This window comes from Ursus arctos, unplaced genomic scaffold, assembly GCF_023065955.2.
Source record: "Ursus arctos isolate Adak ecotype North America unplaced genomic scaffold, UrsArc2.0 scaffold_22, whole genome shotgun sequence".
NCBI classification, from domain to species: Eukaryota; Metazoa; Chordata; class Mammalia; order Carnivora; family Ursidae; genus Ursus; species Ursus arctos.
Window position 1 is genome coordinate 14,211,144 of NW_026622897.1, and position 20,717 is coordinate 14,231,860.

Genomic DNA, 20,717 nt, shown 5'->3' on the forward strand with positions numbered 1-20,717 from the left:
TGTCTCCCTCTGGGATCCAGGACACTGAGCCTCTTCCTTGCCCGCCCAATTATCAGTTGTTCCTTCTGTAAAATGGGAGTGAAGCTTCCAGCTGTCCTCTGGTATAAGATAAAGATCAAAAGAAGGAGAGAAAAAGCAAAGGCTCCTAGCTGCTCCCTTCTTTGTGCCTGCCTCCTGCCCTATTTCTCACTGGCGGGCATCCTCCGTGTCTGTCTGGGTCTGTCCAGCTGGCTGTCACAGTTTCCAGACCGATGAATCATTCTTCCTGAGGAGATTTTTTTTTTTTAAGCTTCCCCCTAGTTTGCATTTAACCCTAAATGGTTCTTCCATTTTCCTTCAGAAGGGGAGTGAGGTACAAGTGTGCGTGTGAGAGCGTGTGTGGAGTATGGCAGTGTGGGTAGGTGTTTAGCAAGGGTGGAGAAATCCTTTCTTTCTCTAAGGAGGTTGGCTTTTGATTTCAGAGTCTCTCCAGGGACTGAGTGGAAGGATGTCTGTGCCTGAATGAGTGTGTAACTAAGAGGAGTATTATGTGGGTGAGAATAAGCATGTGTGAGAGACAGGGTGTGTTCAGCCAGGGTGTTCGTGTGACTCAGTGTGCACGGCCAAGGTGGTGGCTGTGTGACTGGGGAAGTGTCGGTGTGTACCAGAGAGCGTGTGTGGGGCCTGTGAGCTCTGAGCAGATAGAATGCGTCTGAGAGAACACAGTGTGTCCCTTAAGGTTCTGGTGTCCAGAGGGTAGGTCTCTTCTGGAACAAGAGGAACTGTCTGGGGCCTGGGCTGGGTGGTAGGTACTCGCCTGGCCCAGAAGCCCAGCTGGCCCCTGGGGGCTCCAGAGACGGGTAGCACTGTGTGTTGCAGATGGGAAGGTGCCTCAGTGGGGCGGGAGAGGTCTGCACGAGGCCAGTGAGGCACAACTGGCCCTGGTGGTTGGGAGGAGGTGGGGTTGGCTTCCGGAGCCCCAGGGGAGTGGGCCGGCTTGGAAGGGGCGGTGCCTTGGTCCAGCCTGGGTGGTGGGGGAGCTGAGCTGAGCGGCTGGAGGTGTGGGGGAGCAGGGTGGTGTTTAGGATGGAGACCCGAGCTGGGCTCAGTGCTCCTCACATTACACAGAGTACCACCTAGACCTGAACTCCCAGCCCAGGAGTGACCTTGTCACAGTGGCACAGGGAGGGCTGGAACTGGACCTAGTGACCCAGCTGGAGCCCTGGGAGCCATGGAATGTCAGAGCTTAACCTTTGCTGTCAACGGGGACAACCTCCTCATTCTGTAGATAAGGGATCTGAGGCCAGAGGGTGTGACTGGCCCAAGGTGACCAGCCAGCCGGTTCGGGGCTGGCCCCTTCCCGGGCCTCGTGGGAGGCCAGCCACAGAGGGCTCTCAGTGAGACCCTGCTTCTCCTCTCTCCTGCCTCCCGACGCCTCACCCTCTGGCCTCTACTTACCTCTTACCTTTCCTTCCATCGCCTCCCCCGCACCTTTCCTCCGGGTCTCGCTTCTCCTCCTGCGCCCCCGACTCGGAGTCCCCGGTCCGCCCGCATCCTCCCGCCCCGCCCTCTCCATCCCGCTCCCCTCTCCTCTCCTCCATCACTTCCTCTTCCCCTCCTCCTCTCCTTTGTCCCTCCCTCCCTGGCTCCCTTCCCCCCGCCGGTGGCCGGCCCGCCCCTCCCCGGGCCCTGGCGGCTGCTGGCTGCCTGGCGGCTAGCCGCTCCGAGCCCGGAGCCCGCGGCGCGGGAGGTCGGCCCGCCCCCTCGCCGGCCCGGGGCGGGCGGGGAGCCTGCGGGGCCCGAGCGAGCGGGGGCCGGCGCTGCGGAGGTCCGGGCTCGGCGGTGAGTCCCCCGCCCGGCCGGCCGCCGCTCCCGGGCAGCGGGCGCCGAGGGGCTGGGGCGGGGGGCTGGGAGGGGCGTCTGGGGGGTGCGGTGGGGGGTGGGGGCTCGACCGCGGGGGGTAGGGGGGGAGCTGGGGGCTGTGAGACTCGGTGGTGTGCGTGCCCTGAACACGTGTGAGTGGGAGGTCGGGGCGCGGGGCCACTCCTCGGCCGGCCAGACCTCATCTTCCCCCCGCGCTCGGAAGTCCCCTCCGTGGACCCGCCTCCGGAAGGGGTTGAGGGGTGCTGATGAGGAGGGGGGAAGCCCGTGCTGGGTTGGAGAGGGGTCTCTGATGGAAGGGCGGGGGCCCTTCCTCGCGTCTTGCCCTCACCGCGGCCTCCCTTTGGCCAGTCCATTCTGTTTGTGTGGCCCCTGAGCAGGGACTGTCCGGCGGCGAGCGTGGGAGCAGGTACGCCTCTGTGTGTTTCTAGGAGCGGGTGTGTGTGTGTGAGCTTGCAGGAGAGTGTGTTTGTGTGCGGTGTTTCCCCTCTGTGTCTCTCAGAGATAGGATCCGCCCTCTCCTTTGCCCTGTTTTTCCCCTCCAGATGTGCTTCTCCACCCACCTGCTCGCACACAGCTGGGCCCTGGGCCCCTTTGGGGATGGGGGGCACGGACCACAACTTTGCCTGGACGAGAAGAGGTTTTGGATTTTCTGAGTGGGCTGACCTATGGAGGTGTGGGGCAGGACTGGACCGAGAGGAGGTTTCCTCCCAGAAATAGGGTAGCCAGGCCCTTGGGGGAGTAGGGACCGGAGTTGGGGCAATGCCTGGGGCCCCTGAGTGCAAATAGAAAGTTAATTTGGGCAGGACTGAGCTGCTCCGAGTCCTGTTGCCCTCCTGCCCGCTCTATTAATACAGACCCAGCTCTGCTGCCCGGCATCACCTATTTATAGCCCAGAGGCAGCAAGGCCACACCCCCCTGTGGAGGAGGCTGAGGGGCAGAAGAGGGGGCGGGGAGCTCTCAGCTCTAGAAGCCAGGGCTGAGGGTCCTTGGGTGGGCCTGGCACGATGGGCTGGAATCCACTCAGACTCCCCACCTCCGACCCAGACTGGGCTGTGTGATCAGGCTCCCCCCGACCCCCATCAATCTAGAATTGAGTGGGTCTGTCTAGACCCTGCGAACTCATCATTAATTAGCTTGTTAAAGGGCTGAAAGGAGGGGGAGGGGCCAGCAGGGCTCTTTCTGAAACAGCTGTGGTTGTAATTAGGTGGAAGTGTGGTTGGCTATTATTTATTCCGGTTATGATTACTCTGGGATCAGCTCCTCTGATTGGCGGCTTGGCGGGGAAGGCTCACCTCTCTCCTAACCACCCATCAGTCTTTAGAATTGTTGGTGCCCGTCCACTGGGGAGGGCCTCTGGGTGTGGCTTTGTCCACCCTGGTTATCTGCTATGGGCTGCTCGGTTCGTTAGCCCCTTCCCCGCCAGCCACGGCGACGCCTAAGGTCCCAGCAACGGGCTCCTGAGCTGCTCAGTGGGGGGCCTGCCACGGTATCCACGTGGCCTGGATGCCCCTTGCCCTTGTGGCTTGCCTGAGCTGAACTGTCTCAGCGTCCAGGAATGTAGACTTCCCTGCCAGTCTGAGCTTAGACTGGCATGAAGCTTAGGGGTGCCAAGTGGTACCAGATTGGGTCAATGGGCTGGGGGCAGGGTCGTGGACAAATTGGGAGGGTGGTTCTAGGGCGCACCAGTGCTCCGGCGTCTGAGGCACGGCAGGCGTGTAGTGTGGCCAGGCGGGGCAGTGCTGTGAGCCGGGCTCAGGCGCACGTGGGCACTCCTGCGGCTCTGCACACTCCTGGTGCCCCTGGCTACATTTCTGGCTCCCACATACCCTGCCCTCTCCATGTAGTCATGCTTACTGGGCAGGACTGGGCTTGCGCCTACTGCCTGGGAATGTGCTTGGCTGAGTAGGGCCCATTGGCCCTAGGCTTGGCTGGATTCCAGAGAAGACCAAGGAGCAGGAGGATGTCAGGCCAGAGGGTGCTTTGTCAGAAAAGGGTGATGGCTCTCCCTAGGCCACACAATGATAAGGAGGATGATAAGGAGCCGGAGCCAGGAAGCAAAATCTGATTCCTCCGGGGGCATCTAACTGATTCCTGGTTTCCCCCTGTCCCCTCTCTCAGAGCTTTTTTTGATCCTGGAAATTGCTGCCTCTCAAACTGACTTTTCCACCCAGGGGGCAGATAGATGGATCATTGGTACGGGTTGAAGGGACATGGGTGTCCGTGTTCTCTGAAGAACCTCCCTTCATAGGAAGCCCTCACATACGTCGTCTTATTCCCTCTGCAAGGTCCATGGTATTGTCCTCATTTCTCTCCTGAGAGAACTGAGCTCAGAGGGGAAGTGATCGCACCTGGAGATCTCACCACTAGTAACAAGAGTCGGGACGGGGAGTCGGGTCTTGGGACTCACAAACCAGTGCTCTTTCCACGCTGCCCTGTCTCAAGCGCAGGCAGCGTCAGGCGGGGTCCGCGTAGACACTGAGTGCGGGGTGGGGGGTGCAGGGCTCTTTGGAGCCCGCTAGCGCTTTGGGGTGAGGGCTGCCTCAGTGGCACCTGCCCTTCTCAGCGTTCGCTTTCTCCGTAGGCTGTATGTTGTGCCTGGGCCAGTCCACCTTCCTCCGCTTTAACCACCCCGCCGAAGCCAAGTGGATGAAGAGCATGATCCCGGCAGGAGGCCGGGCCCCAGGGCCCCCCTACAGTCCTGGCTCAGGTAGATGCCCAGCTGGGGCCGGGGGTTGGGTTGGTGGTCCTCCTGGACAGTCCTCCTCCCTGCCCATCCCAGCCATGCTTGCCATGTCAGGGCAGGACAATACCCATGATCTGGGCTTGCTGCCACCTGCCATTGGGCCACTGGTGGAGAATGCCAGGCAGTCTGGCTCCTGGGAGAGTTCCAAGAAGTGCTGCTTGGCTGGAATTGGGGAATCATGTGCCCAAGGGACAGAGAGGGCTCTGCCAGCCCCACTGCCCTGGAAGATGCCACCCCAGTGTCTGGGACCCTAACCACTAGGTGCCTCTTGTGTCACCTCCAGCAAACCTTACCCTTGATGGTGGCCTAAGGGGGCAGAAGGAAGCCTTAGGTTGAACCCCTGCAGGCGCTGGTGAGTCCCACCTGCTGGTGATTAGGTCCTCGGGCCCTGCCCCTCCCCCCAGACCATGCCCGCCGATTCCGCAGCGGAACAGCTGCAGTTTGTGTGTGAATTGTTGAACCCCAGAGGAGAGTTGGTGATTGTTGTAGGGAACCAGCACAGCCCCCCTCAACCCAGCTGCCTAGGGGGTGGGGAAGGTGGAGACCGCAAGGCTGCCAGGGAGCCCACCACCCGAGACTCTGCACGGCATTCGGAGGGCTGTGGGATGACAGGTGTCAGTGTGGTACTGGGACAGGTGGATGTGGATGTCAGGTGAGCCTCTCAGGAGCCTGGGTGCCCAACCCACTCCCTGGCTGGCTTCACCCTGCTCTCACCCTCGCCTCGTCATGCCATTCCCGAAGCTGTCCAGGGCAGTGGTTCCAGGGACTTCTGGTTGGTTGGCGAAGCCCTGGGGTAGGGCAAGGGCAGGCTCTTGCTGGCGTGGCTTAATGGGCTAATAATTGGAGGCACTGAGCTGCACTGAGTTGCCGGCCAGCCTGGCTTCCGGGGGCAACCCGACAGCGCCCGGCCCTCCCTGCCTCCGGCCGCACGGAGTGGCGCGGGCATGCCTCTTGGCCAGCGCTAGAGGTTTGGTTTGTGCTTTTTCCCGGGTTTCCGTGGCTGTGCTGGGAGGCCCTCATGTCCTATTAGACTGGACCCCCCCACCCCAAACTTCTGGCCAGCTCCACAGCATGCCCCCGGCCCCTTTACAGAATGTCCATCTGTCCTTCCTGAAGGAGAGGGATAGGAGGTTGGGGAAACCAAGGCAGGGAGGAACCTCGTCTTGGGGTGAGCCCACAACCACTAGGCCTAGAAGTGCCTGGCATCGTTAGCAACCCTGCCCTAAGTCCGAAAACGTCAGAGCCAGCAGAGTAGCACCCGTCCCCTTCCTTTATAGAAAGGGGAACCGAGGGCAAGTGATTTAAGGTTGCCCAGCGGGTCAGTGGCAGAGCTGGCACTGGAACCCAGATCACCTGGCTGCTTCAGAGCCTTCTCCTAGCCTCTGCTAGCCTCAGCTAGTCCTAGCGTCTGCTAGCGTCTGCTAGCCTCTGCTAGGAGAAAGTCGGAGAGTGCCCTCATTCTTGTGCATATCCAGCTCCCCAGAGTTGAAGACCAGGGCCTGAGGCATCTTTGCATTTCCCACCAGCAGAGTCAGAAAGCCTGGTGAATGGGAACCACACCCCGCAGCCTGCAACGCGGGGACCCCCCGCCTGCGCCAGCCACAGTTCCCTTGTGAGCTCTATTGAGAAGGACCTGCAGGAAATCATGGATTCACTGGTGCTAGAGGAGCCTGGTGCTGCCGGCAAGAAGCCTGCCGCGACTTCCCCGCTGTCGCCCATGGCTAATGGTGGGCGCTACTTGCTGTCCCCCCCGACCAGCCCTGGTGCCATGTCTGTGGGCTCCAGCTATGAGAACACCTCTCCAGCCTTCTCGCCGCTCTCCTCACCAGCCAGCAGTGGAAGCTGTGCCAGCCACTCACCCGGCGGGCAGGAGCCAGCGCCTTCCATGCCCCCGCTGGTGCCTGCCCGCTCCTCTAGCTACCATCTGGCCCTGCAGCCCCCACAGTCCCGACCGAGCGGTGCCCGCGCCTCTGAGAGCCCCCGCTTGGGCAGGAAAGGGGGTCATGAGAGGCCTCCCAGTCCTGGCCTCCGAGGTCTGCTGACAGACAGCCCTGCAGCCACTGTCTTGGCGGAGGCCCGCAGAGCCACTGAGAGCCCCCGGCTGGGTGGACAGCTGCCCGTGGTGGCTATCAGCCTGAGCGAGTACCCAGCTTCCGGGGCCCGGAGCCAACCCACCAACATTCCTGGCAGCCCCAAGTTCCAGCCGCCAGTCCCTGCTCCCCGAAACAAGATCAGCACGCTCCAGGACCGGCCCCCCAGCCCTTTCCGTGAGCTGCCGGGCACCGAGCGCGTGTTGACAACCAGCCCCTCACGCCAGCTGGTGGGCCGAACATTTTCAGATGGGTCAGCCACCCGCACCCTGCAGCGTCCCGAGAGTCCCCGCCTGGGCCGGCGGGGCCCGGACAGTATGCGGGAGCTCCCTCCACTGAGCCCGTCTCTGTCCCGGCGGGCGCTCTCCCCCATGCCCACAAGGACTGCGCCAGACCCCAAGCTCGCCAGAGAAGTGGCAGAGAGCCCCCGGCCCCGGCGCTGGGCCGCCCACGGGGCCTCAGCAGAGGACTTCTCACTGACCCTGGGGGCTCGGGGCCGGAGGACACGGAGCCCCTCACCCACGCTTGGGGAGTCCCTGGCGCCCCGCAAGGGCAGCTTCAGTGGCAGGCTGAGCCCGGCCTACAGTCTGGGCTCTCTGACTGGGGCTTCGCCGCGCCAGAGCCCCCGCGCCCAGAGGAAGCTGTCCAGTGGGGACTTGCGGGTGCCCATCACTCGGGAGCGGAAAAATAGCATCACGGAGATCAGTGACAATGAGGACGACCTCCTGGAGTACCACCGGCGGCAGCGCCAAGAACGGCTCTGGGAGCAGGAGATGGAAAGGCTGGTGAGCGCAGGCCGGGAGGGCGTGGGCAGGCCAGCTGGCCGAGTGGGACGGGCCCTCGGAAGGGCCTGGGCGTCTCAAGCTTTTCTGCTTCCAGGAGGCACCTTAGTGACCTGTGTCTCACGGGTCTGGTGCCCTGAGGAACTTTGCTTGAAATCTCTAAGGTTTTATTTTAAGTTCATGTTAATTTTGCTTTTCTTCTATAACATGGCATTTGTTTTAATGTATAGATTAAATTTTGTGTTATTTACCTGAATATAACATAGCTCTAGGGAAACACACCACGTTTCCGGTGAGGCCTCGCACCTCTCTGTTTGGGAAGCGGGTCTGAATGCTGAGGAGGCTGAGGCCCAGAGAGGGGAATGGGCGTGTCCAAGGTCACACAGCAAGTTCTGGCAGAGCTGGAATTGGAATCCAAGTCTCCTGTCTTTCCAAGTCTTGTTTTTTAGAAAAGCCTCTTGTTCTTTACAAAAGTTGCTTCCTTCTTTCTTCTTTTTGGTCTTTTGTGCATGGGCGGGAGCTGGGAAGGTGGGTGGCAGGGAACCCGACCCTGGGCCGGACCGTCTGATGGGGATTGGGTGCAGCAGGGATTGGGTGCAGCAGCGTGTGCATGCGTGCATGTGGCTGCATTTGGGAGCCGGGTGTGGCTCTGGGCAGCTGTCCTGGAGATGGCATCTGAGCTGGGTGGGGGCCAGGATTCCCCAGATAACGCAGGGAGCTCGTGGGGCTCCGGCTGGCGTGCGGACCCTCGAGCACACGGACAGGAGAATGGATTGTGAGCAGCGCGGGGTTGCTGGGGCGCCCAGGGACTGTGGGATTGGTTCGAGGAGGAGAACCAGAAATGAGGACGTTTGTCTGGAGAGCTTTTGAGAAGAGGTTGGGACAGCTTTGGGTGAGGTGAGGGTGCGGGCCAGTGTGTTTGTGTCCTGTAGGGGGAGAGATAAGGCAGGATCCTCGGTGTTTTCTGTCGCTGCATTCTCTCTTCACTGTTGCTGCCTTGGCCTCCAGGAGCATGCTCGGACCACCCTGGGGGCTCACCCTGGAAAGGGAGCAGTGAGGCGGGCTCAGGCAGAGTGGTGGCCCAGCCTCCCCACCCCCAGGCACGAGCACGCACCTCCCCGCCAGCCCTGACCTGCCCCACCTGCCACTTTAAATCTTGGAGGCTGCCCGCCCTGCCCCTCCCACCTCCAGCAGGCTGCTTATCTGGGTCCTGGGGCAGGGGCGGGGGCACTGGCCCAGCCTCCTGGGTGCTGAGGCTCGGTTCCTGGTTTTGTTTTTGACGTGGAACTGGGCAGGCAGCAGGAGGGAAGCTGGGTACGTGTCTGTGCAGTGAGAGACACCCGAGGTCGAGGTCCCCTGCAGAGCCGTGGGTGCCTGGGGAGGGGGCGGTGCTTCAAGGCTGGGGTGCTGTGGATGAGAGGGGGGCCACGATTGCACCATCCCTCCTTCACCTCATGGGCCCCTGAGCGGTATCTGGCTGGGGCTGTTTGTGGGGAGGGGGTGGATGAAGTGGCAGTCACTGGGAGCGCTCACAGCGGGGCCTGGGGGTGCAAGGGCCGGCAGCAGCTCACCTGCCAGGAAAGACGCGGGGCGGGCGGGGGTGGCTGCCTGAGAGCGCCCGGAGCTGGGGCGGGCCTCGAGGAGGACCGTGTCCCAGGTCCGTCTGGCCTGGTGTACAGACACAGGCCAAATGCAGCTTTGCGGGAACCTGGGATCCCTAGCTGCCTGTGGGTCTGCTTTCCAGCCCCGTCTAGGTCAGGGCCCACCTGTCTGCACGCTAGGCTGTGTTTATCTGTGCGAGTGTGTGCCCGCGTGCATCCGTGCATGCCAGGGCCGGTGTCTGTGTGCACCTGCCTGTTAATGTAAGCGCAGAGCACGGGTTGTGTCCTTGTGGGTCAGGGCTGGTGGGGGGGGGGGTGTCTGTGTACCCTTATGTGTAGATCGCTGTGGGTCCGGGTCCGCATGAGCACCTGAGTGTTACCTGTGTCTCGTCGTGGTCTTTAGCCTGCTCACCAGTTTGTGTCGCTGGGTGTCCACAAGGAAGCCCCTGGGGACAGAAGGAGAGGGAAAGGAAACAGGAAGATGGGAGGGGCCAGCCATGTGGGCAGGTGGCACAGTGGCCTGGTTCCTCCCGCCTACTCCTGGGACACCCTCCTTCCCTTTGCTTCCTCAGGCCTTGGGTTTGGGGCTCTCCTGACTTCCTTCTGAACCCCTAGTACCTAGTGTCCTAGTTCTCTCATCCTGATAGTGTGCCGTGCCTGGCTCCAGCCCCGCTAGGGCCCGGCCTCCCTCCCTCTCATGCCCTGCTCTGTGCCCGTCCCCAGGAACGCCAGCGCCTGGAGACCATCCTGAACTTGTGTGCTGAGTACAGCCGGGCCGACGGGGGGCCCGAGGCCGGGGAGCTGCCCAGCATTGGGGAAGCCACCGCAGCGTTGGCCCTGGCAGGCCGGAGGCCCTCACGGGGCCTTTCAGGCACCGCTGGGGCCTCTGGGCGGAGCACTGAGGAGCCTGGAGGTGCCCCCCAACGCCTGTGGGAGTGTATGGAACGCTCAGACGAGGAGAATCTCAAGGAGGAGTGCAGCAGCACGGAGAGCACGCAGCAGGAGGTGAGGCGGAGGGGTGTCTGGTGAGAGGGGCTGGGTCTGACCCCAGGGGGGCGGGTGCAGAGGAGGCCGTGGTGGAGGTCAAGGTTGGGGGGGGGAGTCAGCGAAGGGGCAGGTTTGGGAAGGGCCTGGGGCTGAGAGGTGTGGAAGTGAGGAGGTGTTGATGAGTGTCCTGGGCTATAGATCCGCTTTCTGACCGGCCTTCCCTCGGGCCTCCTCCCAGCCTGGCGCTGGGGTGACCTCCATCGCCTTTCGCTGAGCTGATCTCGCTTCCCTTGTGGGAAGGGCAGTTGGCCTCTTCTCTCAGTGTAGCCCCCCCCCTTCTGAGCGCTCTGAGGAAGGGGCTCCCTTCTCCGAGTCTGGGCGTGGAGGGCTCCAGGCTGCCACGGCTGACTGTGTCTCTGCTCTGCAGCATGAGGACACACCTGGCGCCAAGCTGCAGGGGGAGGTGCTGGCCCTGGAAGAGGAGCGCGCTCAGGTGCTGGGGCGCGTGGAGCAGCTCAAGGTCCGCGTGAAGGAGCTGGAGCAGCAGCTGCAGGAGTCGGCCCGAGAGGTGAGCTGGCAGGGCCTCGGCGGTGCTCTTCGCCCCGCGGAGGGAAGGCCCCCAGAGCGGCCTGCGTCCACCTGCCTTGACCGGCTCTGACGTGGACCTGGGTGTCGCCCGCAGGCTGAAATGGAGCGGGCGTTGCTGCAGGGGGAGAGGGAGGCAGAGCGGGCGCTGCTGCAGAAGGAGCAGAAGGCGGTGGACCAGCTGCAGGAGAAGTTGGTGGCCTTGGAGACCGGCATCCAGAAGGAGAGGGACAAGGTAACGCACAGCTGGCCTGGCCCGGGGCTGGCTACCGGTGGCCTGGGAAAGGGGCAGTGCCGCCTCTAGGCCTCTGACCCCTTCCTTCATCAGCCATCCTGCAGACCTGGTGGTCTCTGTGTCCCCCAGGGGCAGGAGGCCTTGTCTTCTGTGGAAGGTACCAGCGTGAAGGGCACTGTCAGGGGCCGGGCTGGAGTCTGGGATCTCCTCTGGGTCTCTGTGCTGCCTCTGGGTGCCTGCTGTTCCCGGTCATTCATGGCCCTTGTAGGCAGTGCCAAAGACGCTTCTTGGGCAGTGAGCACAGCCTGAGGGATTGGTGCTAGGAAGTGGTTCATGACTGGGGCCCTCCATCGAGAGAACGGTTCCCTCCCGGCATGCCTCAGGTGCTCAGGACGTGACCTCTGGGAGATGGCCCTCACCGTCTCTGCTTCCCCTGAGCCTTCAGGATCTGCAGCCTCCCCTCCCAGGTGGTCCCAGCTCCCACCCCCGCCCCTTTCAGATCCCGTGCCAGCCTGCAGGGGTCGCTCCGTCCCGCAGGGGCCGTGCCAGCCAGGCCCGAGATGCCCAACAGCGTGCCAAAAGCTCTGGAGTGTGGAGAGGGGCCACCTCTTTCTGGACTTGACAGTATTTTTTCCAAGAATTAATTTTCCTTCTGAGTTTTTTGAGAGCGTCTTCCTCCTGTCCCAATTTTGAGAGTATGGACATCCCCCCCCCCTTTTTTTTCTTTTGGAGCTTTGGCTCTGGCCCCCAAAACCACACTCCCGAATTCTGTGCCAAATTAACTCCACGCTTACCAACCAGGCCTGCACTAACGCCCCCTCTAATCACTGTCCTGGGCTCTCCGCATGCCCCTAACTGCCAGTGCCACCCAGGCAGGGCTGAGCCACGCCTGCTTTTTTACTAACTCCCGGGGCACTTTCATGCCCTTGACCTCTCCCCGTCTCATTCTGCCTCCTTCCTTTCTTGGTGTGGGACTCCAGGGTTTTGATCAGAAAAGACCGGACAGGGGGCACAGCTCAACTTTACTCAGTGTTGCATTGGCAGGAGGGGTCAAGGTTGGGGTAAATGCCTAGCTGAGGGGCTTCTCGGCCTGAAGAGTGTCCCGCATTTGGAAAAGCCCTGGGCTCTGCCTCCATAGGCTGTTGGCCGTTTCCTACACAGCAGGGAGAAGCTGCTATCCTCCAGCCATCCGCCTCCCTTCCCTCTCTTCCTGCTAGAGCGGGGGGTCTGGAGGTGCAGCTGGGCTGGCGTATGGCCTGTGGGGGGCTCGGACAGTATCTCTCTGCCACACGGTGGCTGCCCTTCCTAGCTTCCCCCCTGGGGTTTCCCAAATTCAGATACCCCAGCCAGAGGGTGGGAATGAGTAGGCCTCTGCCCTTCTCCCACCCCTGAGCCATCTGGAATAGGGTGCTGTAAGGGCTGAGTCCAAGGAGGGGGAAGTGCTTGGACCCCAGGAACCGGCCTGATTGGGTCCTCCTCTCCCTAGATGGGGAAGGGGGGAGGGTGGGTTGGGGAGGGCGGGCAGGATTCAGCACAGGGACTGACTTCAAGTAAGCTCAGCATTTCAGAGGGAATTGCCTGACTTCATTTCTCACTGACCTGGCATCGCCTGGAGGCCAGGATTTTGCCTTTTCTCTGGGCCCAGTTATTTGAGGTGGCGGTGGGCGGCAGGGGGGAGGTGGTGGCCGTGGGGAAGGTTCACTCGGCTTTCTTCCCCAGCCCATGGCCCCACTCTGGTTTTGGAATCAGTAATCATAGTTTCTCCTCTGCTGTCCTTCGGAGGGGTGACTCACCAGCTCCTCCCCTCGTCCCCCTTCCCGCCCTCAGGGGTGTCATCTCACCCCAGACGGCGCTATCCACCTCCTCTCTGTACCCACTCCTGGGGCTCCTGTTGCCATGGCAACGGCCGAACTAATTGCAACCCTCATCCTGCTGGAGTTCAGCCTGCAGCACCAGCCCCCCCACCTCCACCCTGGGCAGGAGGGAGGGAGGCCCAGGGAGTGGGGCTGGGGTCCCCTCCGCTGCACTGCCCGAGCTTTAACATCTCCAGCCTTGAGTCACGCCCAGCCCTTGGACTTAACCCTCGCCGGCTCTACCGTCTGCCCCAGGGTGAAATTTTGGTCTCCAGGCAACGGAAGGGGGGGGAGAAGCCGGATCCAGAAGCACCATGTTGGGGATGGGGAAACAGCTTTGGCCTTGACTGTTGGGAGAGAAAACAGAGGGCTTTTCTTAGGACCTCCCCAAACAGTTTCTAGTCCTGGGGACTCCAAGAGACCAAAATTTCTGCCTGAGACCTGCCCCTCTGGCTGTCTCACACTGCCCCCTGCACTTGCGAGTGTCCTGTCTTACACGGCAGCTCCTAGCCTCTCCCGCTCTTCACCTCTTCCACGTGCCTTCCCTCTGTCTCTTCCTCTCTTCTCTCCCGCTTATCTGCTTCTGTGCTTCCTCGGCTTCTTCCCCCCACTCCCCTCCCGCTCCCTGGCTCTCTCTCTCCTGCCCTGGCCGCGCCCCCCCACGGCCGCCGCTGCCCGCGGGCCCGGAGTTGAGGAGTGTGTGTTCTGTTTCTCCCCTGTGCCCGCCCTCCCCCCCCCTCCCGCCGACCAGGAGAGGGCGGAGCTGGCCGCGGGACGGAGGCACCTGGAGGCCCGCCAGGCGCTCTACGCCGAGCTCCAGACGCAGCTCGATAACTGCCCCGAGTCAGTGCGGGAACAGTTACAGGAGCAGCTGAGAAGGGTCAGTTTCACCAGCCCCCCTTCCCTGGCCCCCGAGGGCCACCCACCCAGAAGAGAGGAGAGCGGTGGGACGGGACCACCTGGGCCCTGCAGTACCTGCCGGACACCAGGGTCGGTGCTGTGACTTGGAGGGGACTGGGAAGGATGGGGGGAGCGATTTTCTGCTACTTTCTGCTATTCCAGGCGCTGATGCCCCGTGCAATGGGTAAAGCCAAGCAGAGGAAAGGGGGTTGGGTGGGGGCAGGTCCCTTCCCCGATTTCCCTGGGGCCGGCCCTCAGAACGCCCACCTCTGTGGCCTGGCCTTCCAGGCCCGGAGTGGTATCCCGAGCACCACCCGACCCTCTCTGTCACTGTCGTTCAAGGAGGCCGAGGCCCTGGAGACGGAGACAAAGCTGTTTGAGGACTTGGAGTTCCAGCAGCTGGAGAGGGAGAGCCGCGTGGAGGAGGAGCGGGAGCTGGCGGGCCAGGGGCTGCTCCGGAGCCAGGCCGAGCTGCTCCGAAGCATCACCAAGAGGAAGGTGTGGCCCCCTCCTCCCCGCCTCCCACGGGGGCTCAGGGCCAGGTGGGGGTCGGAGGCCACTGAATTGGATCCTAGCTGGGTTTAGATCCCAGCTGATGACCCCATAAAAGCTAACTTGACCTTTCTGAGCCTCAGTTTCCCTCTCTGTGAAACAAGAACGGGTGTCGAGCGAATGCAGCAGGACGGTGTGTGTGAGGACAGCATGGGCTCTGAGGGTGGTCAGCGCTGGGCAGACAGCAGCGGCCGCTAGCGAGCGCGGGCTCCCAGTGGAGAGTGGACGGGGCTCCCGTCCGGATTGGCCCTGGCCAGGCAGAGAAAGGGGAAGATGGGGGAGGAGGCGCTGGGGAGGCTTGCTGCTGCCCTTGTAGAGCTCTCTGTCTGGTGGGCGTGCCAGGAAACATATAGGGCCCTGAGATGTGGATATTTGAGCCAGGCACAGGTCCTAGAAAGGGCATCCCCTAGGTTCCAGCTGGGGTCAGCCTTAGCTCAGCTGAGCCCGAACACAAGGTCATTGTGTATGGTGTCCTCACTGGTTCTGGGTCTCCAAGGGCTGTGATCCTCTGCTCCTGATCTCAGCCAGACCAGGACAGGGTGATGGGGCAGGCGTGTGTGTGTGTGTGTGTGTGTGTGTATAGTACATTTGGGAGGAGGCTTGTGTTAAGGCGGGGAGGAGAATGGGGAGGACGGGCAGCAGCTCCCATGCCTGTCACCAAGGCTGGCGTGCCGTCTGCCTGGCTGGAATGAGCGGGTGGGAGATGAGGGCAGTGAGATCAGGGGAGGGGTGTCAGAAAGTGGTGGCTGGGGTCTCGAGGGCTAGCCTGAGTCTAGTGGGATGTGGGGAGCTGCTGGACCTCCCCCTGTGTCTGGATCCCTTGCCTCTCTCCCTGAGTTTCTCTGCCTTACAAATACATCCGCTTCCCGACGCGAGACAGGTGGAAGAAAGGGAGCAAGCTAGCATTTCCCAAGCACGTGGGTATGGGTGTGTGCCGGGAGGCTTTCTTGGGTTATCTTACGCCAGCCTTACAATGGTCTCACAGGCCAGTGCTCTTATCCTCATTTTATAGACAAGGAAACGGGGCTCAGAGAAACTACGTATCTGCCCCACATCTCTCAGCTTCAGAGTCAGCCCTGGACCCCAGGCCTCCCTGGCCCCAAAGTATCTGGTCCTTATACTGTACTGCCCTGGGGCCAGAGGCTGGCACTTCTCCAGCCTCTTCCTCTTCCCATTGGAGAGAATGCATCGGGGAGCCCTAGATCGGCTAATCCCATCCCTTTGAGGTCCGGGTGGGTGTAAGCGCCAGGGAGTTTGGGAGAGGTCAGCAGGATCGGACTCCTGTTCTCTCTTCCCCAACCCCACCCTGGCTCCTAGGAACCGAGCTCAGCTACTGGGACCCTGGGGGGTCACATTCTTCCCCTTGCCTTCTCCTGAGTCTTGCTCAGCCTCCCTTCCTCCCTCAGCTCCCAGTGTCCCACCCATCCCAGGCTCCATCTGCCCCAGTACTGGCTTTGGCGTCCCAACAGATTTGGTTCTAATCCCAGCTCTAGCATTTATTAACTCTGAATATGTCAGTGTTTTTTTTTGTTTTGTTTTGTTTTTTTAAGATTTTGAGAGCGCCTGTGCGTGCACAAGTGGGGGGAGGGGCAGAGGGAGAGGGAGAAGCAGGCTCCACACTAAGCAGGGAGCCCCACACGGGGCTCGATCCCAGGACCCTGAGATCATGACCTGAGCCGAAGTCAGATGCTTAACCCACTGAGCCACACAGGTGCCCCTATGTCAACGTTCTTATCTGTAAAATGGGCATAAAGGCACCTGCCTCAAAAGAGGTTTAATTGAGGTAACCAGGGGCGCCTGGGTGGCTCAGTCGTTAAGTGTCTGCCTTTGGCTCAGGTCATGGTCTCAGGGTCCTGGGATCAAGGCCTCATTGGGCTCCCTGCTCAGCAGGAAGCCTGCTTCTCCCTCTCCCACTCCCCCTGCTTGTGCTCTCTCTTTCACTGTGTGTCTCTGTCAAATAAATAGAATCTTTAAAAAAATAATAAAATTAAAATCAATGCATTTAAACAAAAAAAATAATGAGGTAACAAATGCAAAGCGTTTAGCAGAGTTCTTGGGTTCTAACAGGTTCTCAATAACCAGCAGATCTTGCTGTGGGGATTACCCTTTGGGCTGACCCCAGATTTAGGACAGCTCCCTTCTTCCCTCCCTCCTTGCTCATGTCTTACTCTTAATGGTGGTGGTTTAAGGCCACTTCTTTCAGGAAGCCCTCCTGGCATTAACCCAGCCCATTTTTCCCCCCATCTCCCGTTCTTCTCTCTCACGTTATTCTCTTTTCATTTCCTTTTAGCACATGGTTGTTGAGCCAGGCATTGTGCTAATAAGCCCTACTGGGCATATGGAGACAGAAAAGACACTGACCCTGCCCTTGGATCGGACAGCCTGGGCAGGGTGGTGATGGAGAAACGTGTTCACAAGTACCAGTAGTATGAGACAGAGGGCGCTCCAGAGTCATCTGAGCACAGAGGAAGGAGCAGGGAGATTGAGTGGTGATTGAGGAAGGTGTTGGGAGAGAAGGTGGTGCTTGGTCTGGTCTTGGAGAAGTGAGCTCTCGCTGGTGGAAACGGGGCGCTCTCCCGGGCTAAGGGGAGCAATGTCAGGCCTGAGAGCATGCAGCTGCACAGCTTACTGTACCCCGTGGCCAGGCTGGGGGGTTCGGGGGCGGGGGAGGGAGGGGGGCTGCAGAGTGTAGGCCCAGTTCCAGGAGCCCTCGAATGGTGGCTTGGGAGTCCCCGCTGTCACCTGTGAGTGGTGAGGCATCACTCGGAGATTTTGAGGAGAGGAGTGATCTAACCTTACTGGTGGATTTTTTAAAAATTACGCAATACGTATATGTTTTTAGAAGTTTGAAAATTCAGATAAGCAAACACAAAGCTCCAAGGCCATTTTGAGAAGGCATCTGTGGCAGCGTGGGGCGCAGCAGACAGTTGCGAGAGTGGGAGCAGGAGGCTGGGGCAGAGGTCCGGGCCGGGAGGTGGCGGGCCTGGACTTGGGGGTGGCAGTGGGGGTGGGGTAGGTGGCGAACTCTTCAGCACGGCCGGGGTTCTGGACTCGCTGAAGGCGGGGCGGGGGCGTCTGATGGCACAGGCGTCGCTGGGTGAGGGAGGGCTGGGGGGACGAGCCGACCGTAGTTGCCTGTTTGCCGGGCGTGAGTCGAAGCCGAGCAGAAGGGCTGGTTGAGGCCTTCCACCCAAGCCAAGAGTCTCACCGTGGGCTCAGCCCTGTTGTCTCCCAGGCCTGACCGACCACCCCCTTCTCCTCCAGGAGCGCCTGGCAGTGCTGGACAGCCAGGCGGGGCAGATCCGGGCGCAGGCCGTGCAGGAGTCCGAGCGCCTGGCGCGGGACAAGAACGCGTCCCTGCAGCTGCTGCAGAAGGTAGGTCGGCCGGGCGGGCTGGGGGTCCGGCTCGGGGCGGGCCGGTGGCAGACGGGTGCAGAGGGGCCGGCCGGGCCAGCGCTCTGGTCTCCCCCGCCCCGTGGTGACCCTGCCGCTGGGGCTTGCAGGAGAAGGAGAGACTGGCCGCGCTGGAGGGGAGGCACCGCGCGCTCACAGGAGGCAGACCCTTCCCGAAGACCACATCCACCCTCAAAGAGGTAACGTGCTGGGCTCAGCCCTAGCTTCAGCTGCAGTGGGTCTCTCGGGAGGCTGTAGAGCCCCATGGGGCACCTCGCCCCGGTAGCTGAGGTTGACTCTGGGGACATTGGCCCCGAACTGGAGAGGTTTGTGTGGCAGTGGCCCTGACGTCTGGGGTTTGATCCTCTGTGGCTACCAGCTGCTGCTCTCCAGATACCTTCCTGGCTCGGAGGAGCTTGCCGATGTTGCCATTTGGGGTGATTGAATACATCTGGGGGATTCAGGTGGCACGAGTGGGGAGGGTGGGCAGCTCAGAGGTTCGGTAAGGGCCAGGGCTGGGCAGACGTCCCTCGAAGGGGGCAGTACAGGAATCTAGGGGTCCTGAGCTTGGAGCTCCTCGGGCTTCAGTCTAGAGCTGGGCTCTTGTCTGAGAAGTGGGCATGGACGTCCCTTAAGCCGTTCTTTCTCGAGTCCTGGCAGGGGTGTAAGGTCCAACCAGGGTGCACCCCGGTTCCCGAGCTCTTTCCCTGCCTCGCTGCACAAGCAACTGAGGCCCGGGGTGGGGTGGCGGGCTGCGTGAGGGGTGGGGCCCCTCACCGTGTACCCTCTCTGTAGGCTGAGCTGCTCATCTCCGAGTCCTCAGAGATGGGGCTGGGGTCTGCGACTCTGGTCCCTTTCCCAGGGTCTTCTGAGCCTGGGGCCTCTTCTGTCCCCCTAACCCCACCTGCTTCCACTCAGCTCTGCCCCAAAGCACAAGAGGTAATCACAGCTAACGGCCTGCTCTGCTGTGCCCACTGCCTGTCTGCCTGCTTGCCGAGCTCCTGCCGACAGCTTCTCCCCCGGGCCCAGTTGAAGGGCGTGTGCCCATGACCCTTTGGCTAGAGTTTGTGAGGGTCTGAGTGAGTGTGCCATCCCGCTGTTCTGGAGAGGGCCGGCGCAGCCCATGAAAACCAGAGCACCGATTTGCATATTAATTTGCACGTATGCTGCATGCCATTCATCAGTTCTCACAACCCACTGGATCCTCCAGCTCATTTTCCTTCTCCCTGACCCCCGGAGGACAGCGGCGCTCTGGAGCTAGGCCAGGCTGGGGCTCCCTCTGGGTAGGGCAGGCTGGGCTCCTGTGCCCTCGGCGTGCATTTCGGATGCCTGCCGTGCCCGCAACACCTGGATAAGCTCGGGGGCCTAAGGGTGTGCTCAGGGACTAGCCGGGCCCTGTCCTCCCCCCACAAAGCTAGTGTGCCAGTATCTCTCTAAGTACTAACCCATGGGCACTGGGCCTGTTTTTTTACTTGGGCTTTGAGCTGTTCCCTGCTAAGCTCGCTGTCTCTGAGCCCGTCTAGCCAGCCACCACCACCACCACCGCCCCCCGCCGGAGTGTCTCCATCCCACCCCTTCCAGCTTCTGTCCCAGCAGATGGGGTATGAGGAGACACTCGGGGACGGTGGCTGGTGCTCCGTGCTGTGTGCGCCCCACTGGGGATGCCCAAGGTGTCAGAGACAGAAGGGTTCTCTGGGAGCTCGGTCCCGATCCTCAGTGGGCTCTCGGAAGGCCTTTCCTCGGCTTCTCCTGTCCCCAGTCCAGAGCAAACCCAGGGGTGGGCCTTCAGGGTCTACCTGGGGCAGGGCCTGGGTGCTAAACCAGCTTCAAAAGGTAGAGGTCAAGAAGAGTCTTCGGACTATTCTGCCTGCCCTTTTCTGGTTCCCCCTCCTCCCCCCACCCCCCCCACAGCTGTCTCCGGCCACAGGAGGCAGCCGAGCTCCCCACCCCTGCCCTGGATCTTGTATTGAATGGAGTGACGGCCCTTGTATTGAATGGAGTGACCCCCAGTTGGGTACCTGGTTGTACCCTGTTAACCTCTTCTCTGCCCATCCCTCCCCCTCCCACCGGGTGCCCTAGGAGTATGTGAGCCTGGCTGAGGTTCTCCAGCTGTGCTTCTGCTCGGACCCCCATGCTTCTGCCACCTCCCCCAGCGTGCTCGCCCAGCCCCTGCCTGACAGTGAGGTACCAGCCACGGAGGGAGCCCACCTGTGCCTCCTGGCGGACGGCCAGATGGTGCCCTAGGCCTGGGTGGGGCTGGGGGGAGCAACAGGTCTGTCTTCGCCAGAAAGGGAGAAGGGCAGCTGGCCTAAGGGGGGTTGGGAGTGGTTCCCTCTCTTCCCCGGGACCTCGGGAGCTTCAGCTCCTGAGGGCTCAAGGAAGGGCAGGCCTTCTGCCTGGGGTGAGGGCGCCCCACTGCAAGGACTCGCCTTCCCGGGCTGCTGCTCTGTGCTCCCTGTGATTACCCTTCCCTTGCCCATGGGCAGGGCCGTCTCTTGCGTAGCAGTTCCATTAACCTCTTGTATTCCCTCCCGCATCCTGGCCTTCCCCCAAGTACGTGACGCTTGAGCAGCTAAAGGCGATGTGGGGCACCTCGCCCATGCCCACAGCCCCTGCGCCAGGCCTGCCCTTCTGGGCCTCTGCCTCCCGGGACCTGGTTCCCACCACCTGCCTTCCTCCCGCGCTGCCCTCTTCCTCCTCCTTCGCTTCTCTCACGCCTTCACCCAAGGTTGGTGGTCTGTGTGTTTCTGCAGCCCCCAGCGTGCTGCTGGTGTGGCTGTGTGTGTGTGTGTGTGTGTGTGTGTGTGTGTGTGTGTTCTGCCCCGGCTTCCCAGCTTCGGAGCTCCAGGCCAGCCCCCGGGGAGTGCTCAGTGCCTGTGGGCGCTGGCCGGCTAGCATCGCGGTTGGCATAGCACGAGTCTCTGGTCTGGGAGTTGTGTCCTGACTGTTCCTCTTTGCCCTTGGTGTGTTCACAGCGACTGTTCTCTCACTGTTTTTCTCCTCCTCTTCATGCTGTCCTTTCTCCCTTCCTTCCTTCCCTTCTCCCTCGCCTTCCTGTTTCCCGATCGTGGCCTTCCTTTGCTCTTCCTCCAACCTTCCCCTTCCTTCCCCTCCTCGCCTGTTCTCCGCGCCC

General features: G+C 61.5%; 1 protein-coding gene across 38 annotated transcripts in view; it reads left to right on the plus strand.

Annotated features, from left to right (window-relative positions):
* Positions 1 to 20,717, plus strand: part of PHLDB1 (pleckstrin homology like domain family B member 1) — a 44,469-nt gene that overhangs the window by 11,257 nt on the left and 12,495 nt on the right. For 11 of the 38 annotated variants that reach the window (XM_057316998.1, XM_057317002.1, XM_057317000.1 and 8 more), the window contains 8 exons: positions 4,445 to 4,570; positions 6,133 to 7,481; positions 9,803 to 10,084; positions 10,494 to 10,634; positions 10,749 to 10,886; positions 13,982 to 14,137; positions 17,456 to 17,566; positions 17,695 to 17,784. In XM_057316998.1, coding sequence (XP_057172981.1) covers positions 4,445 to 4,570; positions 6,133 to 7,481; positions 9,803 to 10,084; positions 10,494 to 10,634; positions 10,749 to 10,886; positions 13,982 to 14,137; positions 17,456 to 17,566; positions 17,695 to 17,784 — 2,393 coding nt within the window. Of the gene's footprint in view, positions 1 to 1,723; positions 1,822 to 2,054; positions 2,270 to 4,444; positions 4,571 to 6,132; positions 7,482 to 9,802; positions 10,085 to 10,493; positions 10,635 to 10,748; positions 10,887 to 13,490; positions 13,620 to 13,981; positions 14,138 to 17,455; positions 17,567 to 17,694; positions 17,785 to 18,379; positions 18,524 to 20,138; positions 20,313 to 20,717 lie in introns of those variants that run through there. The other 27 variants (XM_057316995.1, XM_057316996.1, XM_057316985.1 and 24 more) reach the window with 11 other exon arrangements.